This window comes from Bison bison, unplaced genomic scaffold (genome assembly GCF_000754665.1).
Source record: "Bison bison bison isolate TAMUID 2011002044 unplaced genomic scaffold, Bison_UMD1.0 scf7180017864252, whole genome shotgun sequence".
NCBI lineage: Eukaryota > Metazoa > Chordata > Mammalia > Artiodactyla > Bovidae > Bison > Bison bison.
This window is the reverse complement of record NW_011494824.1, coordinates 875,229-888,993: the sequence shown is the minus strand read 5'-3', so window position 1 is coordinate 888,993 and position 13,765 is coordinate 875,229. Positions and strand designations below refer to the sequence as shown.

At 38.2% G+C, this 13,765-nt stretch overlaps 1 protein-coding gene across 1 annotated transcript in view; it reads left to right on the top strand.

The window, feature by feature from the left end:
• ANKRD31 (ankyrin repeat domain 31) overlaps nt 1-13,765 on the top strand; it is a 135,948-nt gene that overhangs the window by 81,783 nt on the left and 40,400 nt on the right. Inside the window, exons 18-20 of the mRNA XM_010847598.1 lie at nt 229-371; nt 7,438-7,600; nt 9,840-9,955. Of these exons, the coding sequence (XP_010845900.1) occupies nt 229-371; nt 7,438-7,600; nt 9,840-9,955 (422 nt within the window). The remainder of the gene's footprint in view (nt 1-228; nt 372-7,437; nt 7,601-9,839; nt 9,956-13,765) is intronic.

Here is a 13,765-nt window from a genome sequence, read left to right as displayed (position 1 = left end):
GGGTCCTGGGCCTTCTGGTGGACAGGGCCATGTCCAAGGGCAGCTGTGGGCTCAGAGGATGTTAAAGTTGCCCGTGTTCAATATTATTTCCTGTCCAGTACTTAGTATATACATTTGAATCAATATATATATTCATTCCATTAGTGCAAATAAACTTAATAATGAGGATACTACTTGAGTATTGATTTGTAAGTAGCTTCTTTTGTTTTCTCTTTTTTCCTTTTTTAGGTTGGACACCACTTCATAAGGCAGCTAGTAACGGATGGAGTGATGTAATTGTAGAGTTGTTAAAAGCTAGTGCTAATGTTAATTGTGAAAATGTAGATGGAATTCTACCCTTACATGATGCTGTTGCAAACAACCATTTAAAGGTATAGTTCATCATATTAGGTTCCTATTTCTTTTTCTTTAAAAAGTGAATGAAGACAGTGAAGGTATTTTAAATTGCTAATTAAAGTGATTCCTTAAGACAAAGAATTTTTAAAACTGCTTAGAGGTACAAGTGTATATGATATTACATATAGTTTAGAAAAGCAATATATTTCCTAATGAATCCTGTTTCCATTGTCTCTTCATTGTGTAATTCATGTAAATCAGAATAAAATGAAATGGCTGAGAGTAAACACAGCCTATCAATGTAATACATTCTAATTTTAATTGTCTGAAATGATTTGCTGTTGTACATAAAAGAGTGTATATAGTGATGATATATGTGATAACAAGACAAGTTTTAAACTCAGAAATTTCTTAGTGAGTTTGAAGTTTCAAAGAAATGGGTAAAAGCTTAAGTTGCTTGTTTCTTTGGGGGTTGTTGTATTTTTTTTCTCATTTTTTTATAAACAACTATGGTGAAAATAACGGGAAAATTACTAGGTTAATTATTAGAGTAACACTAAATTTCAAATCTAGATGTTAAAATTCTTCAGATTTTTAAACTTACCTTTTTTTTTTTGACAAACCTTAGGAGAAAATTTGTCTGTAGATAGTGTAGATTTCAGGAATAAATTACCAGCAACAACAACAGTATAAAACCAAGATTCATGTAAAAAAATATTTTGGATCTCTCACTAATACCACTTTATCTGTCTCTAGGTATTTTTAAATAGTCTGGTAGTTTTGGAGAAGGCAATGGCACCCCACTCCAGTACTCTTGCCTGGAAAATCCCACAGATGGAAGATCCTGGTAGGCTGCAGTCCACAGGGTCGCTAAGAGTTGGACACGACTGAGCGACTTCACTTTCACTTTTCACTTTCATGCATTGGAGAAGGAAATGGCAACCCACTCCAGTGTTCTTGCCTGGAGAATCCCAAGGACGGGGGAGCCTGGTGGGCTGCCGTCTATGGGGTCGCACAGAGTCGGACACGACTGAGGTGACTTAGCAGCAGCAGCAGCAGTTTTTATTTAATTTTGTGAAAATATATCTCCACTGTTTTCAGCCTGAATATAGTCATGTGAAAGAAAAATATTGAATTTGTGATTTGCAGAGAGAAAAGGTATAAACTAATAATTAAGAATAATACCAGATGGGTAGGCTAATGTCCAGGGAGGCTTCTTTTGATCAAAGAAGCTATTTGACCTTAAAGATGTTTACATTAAAAAGGAATTGACAAAATCTTGAAGTTATGTGATTGTGCAGTGGAAGAAAACAAACAGGAAGAGTCACTGAAGTGATGAACCTGCTGGTTATTTGTACAGGGAAAAGGTCATTTAAAGTGAAAGCACTTAAATAAGGGCAAAAAATTCACAGTAGGAAAATTAGGATTTTAGACTATCCTGAAAAATGCAATATAGAATATTGCATATATGCAATATAGAATATAAGGAACCGCCCCCCAACATCACCCCTATACCTGGAAATTTGTTAGAAGGTGTTACAGAGCTCAGCATATGGTATTCATGGATAAGATTTATTCCAGCAATATAGTGAGGATACATAGTTGGATTATCAGAGGAAAAGGTAGAGTCTGGAGGTATCTGTGTGCAGGCTCTACTATGTACTCTTCTTCACGAGAGGCCACATACAAACGGTTTGCTTCTCCCTCAGCAGTGAAAGTGTAGTGACATAAGTACAAAGTTTTTGTCCAGGAAAGCTGATTAGAAATTTAATGCTCACGATATATATTGAGGGCTGGTCATGTGGGCACCCTCTACCTAGCACTTACCAAGGTTCCAGACTCCCAGAAGCATACACCACATTGTGTGTGTAGACAGTTTAAGCACAGAGAGTCACAGCAATTAGGGACAGGTTTATATCAGCACTGGACACTGACTGCCAGCCCAGTTCTCACATGCCAGCTACAGGCCAGCCACATAAGCGGCCTCTCTAGAGAGCAGTCTTAGGCCTGCTGTGTTAACTCCTCTAAGTAGTATTGTATTTAGTTTCTAACTGAAATACATACTGATTGATTTCTGGTTCAGCAGAGACACTATAATAAAGTATGTTTTCTTGGCCTAGCTTTTCTGGCAAAATAGTATGACAGCACATCCTTTATCTCACAGTTAACTTTTTGCATCATGGTCTCAGGGAAGTTCTTTTTTTCAAAAATTTTGAAAGGTGCCACAGTTCTGGCCCTAAGTCCTGTATTAATACACTTATATTAAAATCCTGATTTTTCTTTTTTTATGCTTATTGCTATCAGTTTGTCACTCTTTCTTGGACTTTCAGAGGGTAAAGACAGGAAAATATGTGAGTATACTAATACATGTATACTCATATCTGTATCTCTGAATTAATCTATCTGTATATATTAAAATACTCTAATCCAGCTTCACAGAGTTCATTCTAGCTTTTATCTATCTTGTTTCTTTACAACCTCTTTTTCTGACAATGATAAACCTGGTTATTTTATCCACAATTTATTTACTTATTTGTCCAACTCTCATATAAATGTAATGCATTTTCAGAATTGTTAATCCATATCACTGTGTAAAACACATTTCTCGTCTAGAGCAAGGGCTGGCAAACAGCTCCCAGGGCAATTCTGGCCTTTTGCCTATTTTGGAATAGCTGATAGCTGAGAGTAATTTTTATATTCTTAAATGACTAGGTGGGGGAAGACAGAATATTTCATGACAATTTCATGGAATTCACATTTTAGTGCCCATGGATAAAGCTTTACTGGAACACAGTCATGCTCATCTGTTGATGTGTTGTCTGTGACTGCTTTTGTGCTCTATCAGTAGAGCTGAGTAGTTATGCCGGAGACACCACAGCACACACACACAAAATAATTACTATCTGACTCTTTCCAGAAAAAGTTTGGTAATATCTAAATAAGAATATAGTGATCATGTAGTTCTTCTTGGCTTTGGCTTTACAGTATCCAACTAAAAACACCATATTCCAAAGTAATTTAGATAAGCTAATTTAAAGACAAGTCTTGTATTTTTAATACTGCTAGTTCATTATAATCTACATTAAATCTTCAAAAGAGTCAACATCACACTTTAAATTTTTATATAATAAATGTAACTCTTTCTAATTGTAGCTCAGTCAGTAGAGAATCTGCCCGCAACGCAGGAAACCCAGGTTCAGTTCCTGGGTTGGGAAGATCCCCTGGAGAAGGAAATGGCAACCCACTCCAGCATTCTTGCCTGGAGAATCCTATGGACAGAGAAGTCTGGCGGGCTACAGTCCACGGGGTAGCAAGAGTCAGACATGACATTAAAATCCTGATTTTTCTTTTTTTAGGTTAACAGTTTTACCTTTTAGTTTATCCCTTATCAGTTTTTCTTCATGGGTGCTTTAAGCATTTCTACAATATTATTTTAATATAATGACTTCAGGACATCCTGGGCTTCCCTGATAGCTCAGTTGGTAAGGAATCTGCCAGCAATGCAGGAGACCCTGGTTCAATTTCCTAGGTCAGGAAGATCCCCTGGAGAAGGTATAGGCTCCCCACTCAAGTATTCTTGGGCTTCCTTTGTGGCTCAGCTGATAAAGAATCCACTTGCAATGCAGGAGACCTGGTTTCGATCCCTGGGTTGGGAAGATCCCCTGGAGAAGGGAACAGCTACCCACTCCAGTATTCTGGCCTGGAGAATTCCATGGACTGTATAGTCTATGGGGTCACAAAAAATCGGGCATAACTGAGTAACTTTTACTTTCTTTTTAGGCAATCCTACATCTTTACATTTTGACTCTGTTATCAATTTGTAGTATATTTTTCTGGCCAGTATTCTGGCCTGGAGAATTCCACGGACAGAGGAGCCTGCCAAGCTACATTCCTTGGGGTTGCAAAGATTCGGACACGACTGAGTGACTTTCACTTCATAAGTGAGAATTTTCCTATTTTGAAGACTCTAGCTTCTCTCATAGCAATTTGGTAACTTCAAGGGGTAGAGAAGATGATTACTCAGACGTTGAGGGTCTTCTGTAAAGATAAATGTCAAGAACTGAAAATTAACCACAGGAAATAGCAGAAAGGGAACTTGTTTTAGCAACAAGTTGGAGAACTTGAATTCTAGGCCTAGCTCTGCTGCTTGAAAAAGATAAAGATAACTTTACCCTTGAAATAAGGAGTTTGATCTAGAGCTGCACTGCCCTGTACTATAGCCACTAACCACATAATGACTATTTAAATTTAAATTACCTAAAATCAATTAAATTTAAAAATTCAGTTCTTCGGTTGCATTAGCCACATTTGAAGTGCTCAGTAGCTACATGTGGCAAGTGGCTCCCGTATTAGACAATGCAGATTAGAACATTTCCATCATCACAAAGACCTCTGTTGGACAGCTCTGCTCTAGAGCAAGGGTTGGTAAATATTTCCTGCAAAGGGCTAGATAATCAGTAGTTTGGGTTTTCTGGGCCACACAGCCTCTATTGCAATCACTCATCTGCTGTTCTGTTATAAAAGCAACCCTAGACAGTTTGTAAATGAGTGGGTTTTGACTGTACGCCACTAAAGCTTCATTTACAAAATCAGGCAGCAGACAGAATTTGGCCCATGGACCGTAGTGTGCTATTATTGCTTATTCTAGAGAATCACTGATGTTCTTGATACCTAGGTGGTGATACAGATAAAGTTTGCTTTTGGATTAACCTTTCATATCTCTATTGCCTTCACTTTAAAGCGAAATATTCTGTTTAAAATGGAGGTAGTGTTTTTAATCATATTTTAATTACTTTAACACATATATTGGCCAGCATCTTTCCTTATATCTTCATTAACTTTCCCTCCATGTAACAGTTTGTCATTTGTTTTTTTTATTTCTGATTCACTTTCTCCCTTTGGTCCCTATTTTCTTTTTTTTTGAGGTAGGATATTGATAGATAATCTAGAAAGATAAGTAAGGGAGCAAGATATATAAATCTATGGTATTGTAGACCTGTGTGTGTGCTAAGTCATTTCAGTCGTGTCCAGCTCTTTGTGACCCTATGGATTGTAGCCTGTCCTGCTCCTCTGTCCGTGGGATTCTCCAGACTAGAGTACTGGAGTGGGTTGCCATTTTCTTCTCCAGGGGGTCTTCCCGTCCCAGGTCTCCTACACTGCAGGCAAATTCTTTACCACTTGTGCCACCTGGGAAGCCCAATTGTAGAACCAATAAGTATCAATTCTATAATATCCTGTGATTTTCTCTCTTGCATGACTATATACAAAGTTGAGTTCATCATCTTATTTTCTTTTTCAACTTGCATATTTTAAAAAAAATCTTAGTTTCTGTTTTATCTTCCAAGGTGGTTTTGTATTCTACCTTATAAACTGTGGAGTATTTAAAGATAAGGAAAAGGATAACAAGAGGAAAAGATTTTTTTTTTAAAGCTAAAATATGAATGGGAATGGACACTCACTTTTGTACAAGATAGAATAGCAGGGATAAGATATCCCCTCCCACCTTAAAAGCTAGAAAAGTGAGCAAAATATGTAAAATAACAGTTTTGAGATATTAGACAACATGCAGGAGAGAACAGAAGCAAGTGAGATGAGCCCTGTGGATTGCCCCACCTTATGGGCTAGAGGGAGTTTCCAGGCAGCAGTGTAGGGAGGAGGAAAACAAATAGCCTTACGATCTCAGAGAGCTGAGAAGACAGAATTCGGAGTTTAAAAGGCTCCAACAGCTATAATTCTGAGGACAAGACACCAGACAGAATGTATCTGCGTAGAGAGACCTCTCCAGTGATTTAAAGGGGGAACTTCCTCACTTTGGCTGTTCTATAAATCTGTGTAAGGAAACTATGTAAAGTTAGGCAAAATGCTGCAGGGAGGACTGGCAGAACTGTTGCTGGGGCTTACACACAGCTGATTAGGGGACTGTTTTCCCTTAAGCCCCACCATGTGCCGAATACTTTATACATGGGTTCACATTTAAGCCTCATGGGTGATGAGATTCCAATGGTAAGTAACTTGCCCAAGAACATAGAAAGGAGTAAGTTTTGTATGCTTGACCTTAAAACAAATATATTTTCCTTCATGCTGGGCTAATTCTAGGCTTATAGAACAAATAAGGAACTGTCATAATTTCTACTGGTGCATTTGCTTCTAAATTTTTATGCTTCTCCATACCTGAACACAAATGGAAAGAGAAAAGCTACTAGAACATAACATATCTTTAACAAAATACTGACCATCTTTTCCTGATCAAAAGGTTTTTCAGTGATTTGAGTTGCTTGTATTGTGCAGATGGAATCATTGACTGTTTTTTACTAAATTGACTTTTACTATCAACTAATAAATGACAGTCTTTAACTTTGATGAATTACTAATTTAATTCTAATACACAAGTTTGAGTTATTCAGGAAAGCATTATTTATATTAGAAAGTTTTGCCCCCAGAATGTCACAACATTTATCTTTGATGTCAGTTTTCTCCTCTGTAAAAGATGGGGTTGGAGTAGATTATTTCTGTTTCTTTTATCTTGTTAAGATTCTGTGAATACAAGTCATCTATTTAGGAAACATATTTGCATAGAGAGTATTAGAATGGACATTAGGTTCCCAAGCTAACTTATAAAAACTCCTAAACAAGTAACATATCTGAAGTGTTATAGTTCAAGTAAAACTTTATTCAACTTTGTCTAATGGCAGTTTATAATACAGTGTATAGTATAATATAATACAATATAATATAGTCCTGAAATGATCCTCGCTCCCTTCTGTACCCTGTCTTCCAGCAGCTTAGGGGAGGGCAAAAGGCTGTGTAAAAGAAACGGAGTAAATCCTTTTGCGCATCAATTGTCTAAGTCTGCTCTTAGACAATGAGAGCAGCGTGTCTGGTACTTTCATATCACTGTATTTGATTGTCCTGTGAAGACAGACCAGGCCAAACAGTGAATCAGTTTACAAGTGTCATATCAAGTTTAATCAAAATTTTCTGGGTCAGAGTTTGAGCAATTTTTGGATAACTTTTAATATTTGATAGTGTTATCCTATAATGAAAGCAGAAATGATTGATTTTAGGTGTCTGTAGAGATAACTTTGGAAAAATGCCTTCTAGGCAGCTGAGATTCTACTACAACATGGAGCAAACCCTAATCAGAAGGATGAAAAGCAGAAGACTGCTTTGGATGAAGCAGATGATGAAAATATGAAAGAGCTGCTGAAGTCTTATGGTGCGATTGAGACTGACAATAGAGATGGGAGTGACGCTGTCGTCATTGGTATGCATAGCAATGTTTCTTGCTATTTTATACAGATGTATACCTCTGCTTATTGGAGAAGGAAATGGCAACCCACTCCAGTGTTCTTGCCTGGAGAATCCCAGGGACAGGGGAGCCTCGTGGGCTGCCGTCTATGGGGTCGCACAGAGTCGGACACAACTGAAGCGACTTAGCAGCAGCAGCAGCAGCAGCAGCATACCTCTGCTTAGAAAAACAAATTCCTCAGATTTGTGGAAATTGTTTCATAACTAAGGATAATTTTTTGTCTGTTTATTAAACTCTTGAAAAGCATAATTTATTTTTAGAAACAGCATTTCAAAACTTGGTTTAATTTATAGATTATATGGTTCTATTGTATTAGAATTATATGTTGAAACAAAACACATTCATTAAACAAACATTCATCTCTCATAACACTGGGTCTGAGATAGAGCTGTTACTGAAACTATGCAAATTGGTTTACTTTATAGTGGGGCTGGAAAAGGATGACGTTATACTAAAGTCTTTGTGACTAAGATTCCATTACTTCAGAATTTATAATGATTCATGCATAAGTTGGACCCATGCCAACTTTTCAAGACTAATATTATAATGCTAGAATATGAATTTGTTAAGCAAATATACTATACTTATATATGTGTGTGAGTGTATGTGTAATATATATTATAGTGGAAAGAATATTTCAAGGAAATATATAGTCAGGGAAATTTTTATGAACCATTTTTAGCAGTATTTTGCACTTAAATAATATAATGAGTTATCTATAAGAAATAAGCATTTAGTCCTGCCATTTGTAGCAACATAGGTGAACCTGGAGAATGTCATGTTAAATGAAATAAGCATAGAAAGATACAGAAAGGCAAACTCTTTGTGGTGTCACTTATATGTGGAACTTTAAAAAGTCAAGCTTAAAGAACCAGATAGATGGTTGAGTGGTGGTTGCCAAGGGCTTGGGGGAGGAAGTGGTGGAGGAGATGGAGAAATGTTGATCAAAGAGTACAAACTTTCGCTTAAAAGATGAATTGGTTCTGCGGGTCTAATGTATAAAATGATGATTACAGTTTTTAATAATAAATTGTATACTTAGTTTGCCAAGAAAGTAACTTTTAAATGTTCTCACCAACACACACACAAACACACAAGGTAACAATGTGAGGTGACGGGTGTGTTTGTGTTTTTTTAAAGAAGCATTTAGTGAGCACTGACTTAGAAAACATACATTGTTGAGCACATGCTATACAGATCAGCCCAAGAGGAGCTTCCAGGCTTGTGGAGAGATAAACCAGAAAACAGGCAGTTAAAAACAATTTTAGAAGCATTGAGGAGAGGGAATTGATCTTCCTTTTCCTTCAGGCATGAGCCTTGACTCATGGAAGAAGAAAGCCAGGAGCTTATCCATGCTGTCTGTGAGGGAGATTATTGGGAAGAGAAGCCCTGTGATGTGCTTTTCCCCTGGCCTGCCACTCTCCCTACCAACTGATGGGATTGATGACAGGCAAGGATAGTCATCGTGCCTATTGCACTGGTGCGCTAGACCACATGTAGGTCAAAGTCAGGAGACTGACACACAGATCCTCATTTCTTTGTCTGCTCCCATGTGCTAAGCCCACAGGGTGTGAGACTTTTCTTATAGCCCCAGGCATGTCTTCTTCTCTCTTCACAGCCATATGTGGAGCTATTGAGCACTCTGTTATAAAGTACTAGATCTGTTCCCACTTTTCTGTTGTTCCTTGTATATACCTTTCCTTGGACAGGTAACCCAACAGAATGAGGGATATAGGGTACCCATATGTGGAGAAAGGAAATCCAGAATGGGAAAAGGTTTGGAGAGAACTTTATAGAGACAGTGAATTACGGTCATAGTAGAGCATGGACTTGAAATCAGATCTGGTTTCAGTACTAGCTGTGTGACACATCAGGCAACTTCTTGAATCCCTCAAAGCTTCATGTTCCTCTTCTGTAAAATAGATGTAATTAACTACCTACCCCTCAGGGCTCATATGAAGATTAAATAAGATGATTCATGGAAAGAGTTGGATATCCAGCAGGTGATAAGTATTCAGTAGATTTGCTAAAATGAGTCAATTGATGATAAATAATGAGGTGCTAATCAACATTAAGGTATCATGGTAATTATAGACTTAATTTATCCTTCCTATTCCTGTCACCATTACAATTGATAAAATTAGGCAAAATTTTTGCACATTGTTAATATATTTTCTGATTTTATGTTTTAAAGTAAAAATTCCTGACGTCCGGGCAAGAAAACATAAACAGTGCATTTGTGATGATTCCAAAACTGTTGATACACCTTCTATTTCACACCAAGAAAAAACAGAAGAAAACCTTTCCATGGTGAGTGAAGTTGAAATGCTTTTGTTCTTTAGCCTAGAAAATGCCATTCTTTGCACCAGCCAGCCGTTGGCTATTGGCAGCATTCTTTCCATTTTAAGGACATACAGGTTAAAAATGTTTTTTTGTCATAGATAATAATACAGCATAATTGAGGAGAATGAATGTTTTGCCAAAAGTTTTACTTTTGTTTTAGGTTTGAAGGACTCATTAGCCAAAGAAACCACTCATTACACACATGAACAGTTTCAGTTTTTTATGGAAGATTATTTGACTTAATTTCAATATGCAAGCATTAAAAGAAAAGAAATAGAAACAATAGAGAGAAATAACAGCGTGTATATGCATCACCAATTGGGCCAGCCTACATCCAGCCTTGAACAGCACTAAGAAGTCCCTCATTAATAGTGATTTGGAGTCACAATCGGGACAGGTTCTGGGCAGTGCATCTGCCCTGTGGGTGAGACTTCAGATTGCAGTTTCCGGGACTCCTGTTTATAATCCCAGGCCACAAACTGATGTCAACATCAGTTTGCATGCAAAAATGCAGCACTGGTTTTACTTTATACCTTTTTCCAGTGCTGTTTCACCTGTGAGTCAGTCAGAATTTCCTTAGATCCTAGGGTTGACCAGACCTCCAGGGGCTCAAGAATTCTAAGACCCACTCCCTTTCTTATGTAAAGTGACTCCTGATTTGCTGTGCTTGAGTTCAGAATCTAGGCAGTGCCCAGACAGGTGGTCAGAGAGGTCTACTGTCCTGCTTTTGAAGCCAGAATAAGACTTCTATTTTAATTTCCCTAAAAGGAACCAGCAACTGTCTGCATTGAACAGAAGTATAGTTCAGCTGCTATCCTTTACTCCTGGATTGGATTCTTTGGCACTTACCTATCCCACAAACAGTGTCACTGTTGCAGTGTTCTAGTGTGTCTTCATCCACCCAACTTCCAGAAGTATCTCGGATACATAGTAGGAGGAAAAGACCTTGGAACCTAGACGAAGAAGAGGGAAGCAGCCTGGTTTAACCAACCTGGACCCCGCGTGGTTTATAGTGATAGTTTGCTATATGTGAAATCCCTCATGTGAAGGTGTATTTTAAAGAAAATAACTTAGTGGCACATATATTAATTTATGAGATGGACATGCTTAGTTTGATTAAAACACATAGCATCCTAGACACTAACTTCTTAAGCAAAGTAGACTCCTCAAAGAAATATTTTGAATAAGACTATGGGTGTGGATTAGACTTTTTTTGTATACTATAGAGAGGAAAATACAATTCATTGAACATAAACTATGATTAATCAACTATTTTATACCTAAAATATTTTAAATGCTGTTTAAAATGAATTGTGTTTGCCTCAACATTTCAAAAATATTTTACATTGTTCCTGGTATCTCTTGTAATGAATGAGAAGTTAATTGTCAATCTAAATGTCACTCCCTTGTAGATAATATGTCTTTGAGGCTTACAGTTTTAAAGATTTTTTTTTTCATATTCTGCTGTTTCACTAGGGTATGTCTAAATGTGGGTGTGTTTTTAATTAATTTTATTCTAAAAGGACTAAACATGTTCGTTTAGTCTGAAGACAGATTTCTCTTTGTATTCTGGAAACTTTTAGCCCTTAGATTGTTGACTATTACCCCTCTCCCATTAGCAGTATTCTCCTTTTATGGAACTCATATTTTTTGAGATGGTTGTTTTTAAACCAGTCTCCCTATATCTTTTTTGAATTTTTTATCTCTTTAATTCTCTGCACTATATTCTGTGTGATACCCTTTGACCTCTAATTTTCTACCCAAAGGCTTGAGTGGGTGACAAGTAGAGTTTTTACTAATCCTTATTTAAGCTAAAGGATACCCACCCACTCATGCTCACTAATTTTATGTGGGGCTCCATTCTAACTCCGACTCAATGGACATGAGTTTGAGTAAACTCTGGGAGTTGGTGATGGACAGGGAGGCCTGGCATGCTGTAGTCCATGGGGTCGCAAAGAGTCAGATACAACTGAACTGAACTGACTGATTCTAACCTCTTCCTTATGTGGCCCTGAGGCCTTATCTCCTATTCCTTAGTCAGTCAGTCAGTCAGTCAGTTCAGTGGCTCAGTCGTGTCCGACTCTTTGTAACCCCATGAATCGCAGCACACCAGGCCTCCCTGTCTATCACCAACTCCCGGAGTTCACTCAAACTCATGTCCATCGAGTCGGTAATGCCATCCAGCCACCTCATCTTCTGTCATCCCCTTCTCCTCCTGCCCCGAATCCCTCCCAGCATCAGAGTCTTTTCCAATGAGTCAACTCTCCTCATGAGGTGGCCAAAGTACTGGAGTTTCAGCTTTAGCATCAGTCCCTCCAATGAATACCCAGGACTGATCTTTAGGATGGACTGGTTGGACCTCCTTGTAGTCCAAGGGACTCTCAAGAGTCTTCTCCAACACCACAGTTCAAAAGCATCAATTCTTTGGCGCTTAGCTTTCTTCACAGTCCAACTCTCACATCCATACATGACCACTGGAAAAACCAGAGCCTTGACTAGACAGACCTTTGTTGGCAAAGTAATGTCTCTGCTTTTCAATATGCTGTCTAGGTTGGTCATAACTTTCCTTCCAAGGAGTAAGCATCTTTTAATTTCATGGCTGCAACCACCATCTGCAGTGATTTTGGAGCCCCCAAAAATAAAGTCTGACACTGTTTCCACTGTTTCCCCATCCATTTGCCATGAAGTGATGGGACCAGATGCCATGATCTTCGTTTTCTGAATGTTGAGCTTTAAGCCAAGTTTTTCACTCTCCTCTTTCACCTTCATCAAGAGGCTTTTTAGTTCCTCTTTACTTACTGCCATAAGAGTGGTGTCATCTGCATATATGAGGTTATTGATATTTCTCCCAGCAATCTTGATTCCAGCTTGTGCTTCTTCCTGCCCAGCGTTTCTCATGATGTACTCTGCATATAAGTTAAATAAGCAGGGTGACAATATACAGCCTTGACGTACTCCTTTTCCTATTTGGAACCAGTCTGTTATTCCATGTCCAGTTCTAACTGTTGCTTCCTGAACTGCATATAGGTTTCTCAAGAGGCACGTCAGGTGGTCTGGTATTCCCATCTCTTGAAGAATTTTCCATAGTTTATTGTGATCCACACAGTCAAGGCTTTGGCATAGTCAATAAAGCAGCAATAGTTGTATTTCTGGAACTCTCTTGCCTTTTCAATGATCCAGTGGATGTTGTCAATTTGATCTCTGGTTCCTCTGCGTTTTCTAAAACCAGCTTGAACATCTGGAAGTTCACGGTTCACGTATTGCTGAAGTCTGGCTTGGAGAATTTTGAGCATTACTTTACTAGCGTGTTAAATGAGTGGAATTGTGTGGTAGTTTGAGCATTCTTTGGCTTTGCCTTTCTTTGGGATTGGAATGAAAACTGACCTTTTCCAGTCCTGTGGCCACTGCTGAGTTTTCCAAGTTTGCTGGCAAATTGAGTGCAGCACTTTCACAGCATCATCTTTCAAGATTTGAAATAACTCAACTGGAATTCCGTCACCTCCACTAGCCTTGTTTGTAGTGATGCTTTCTAAGGCCACTTGACTTCACATTCCAGGATGTCTGGCTCTAGGTGAGTGATCACAGCATAGTGATTATCTTGGTCATGAAGCTCTTTTTTGTACAGTTCTTCTGTGTATTCTTGCCACACCTGCTTCTGTTAGGTCCATACCATTTCTGTCCTTTATCGAGCCCATCTTTGCATGAAATGTTCCCTTGGTATCTCTAATTTTCTTGAAGAGATCTCTAGTCTTTCCCATTCTGTTGTTTTCCTCTATT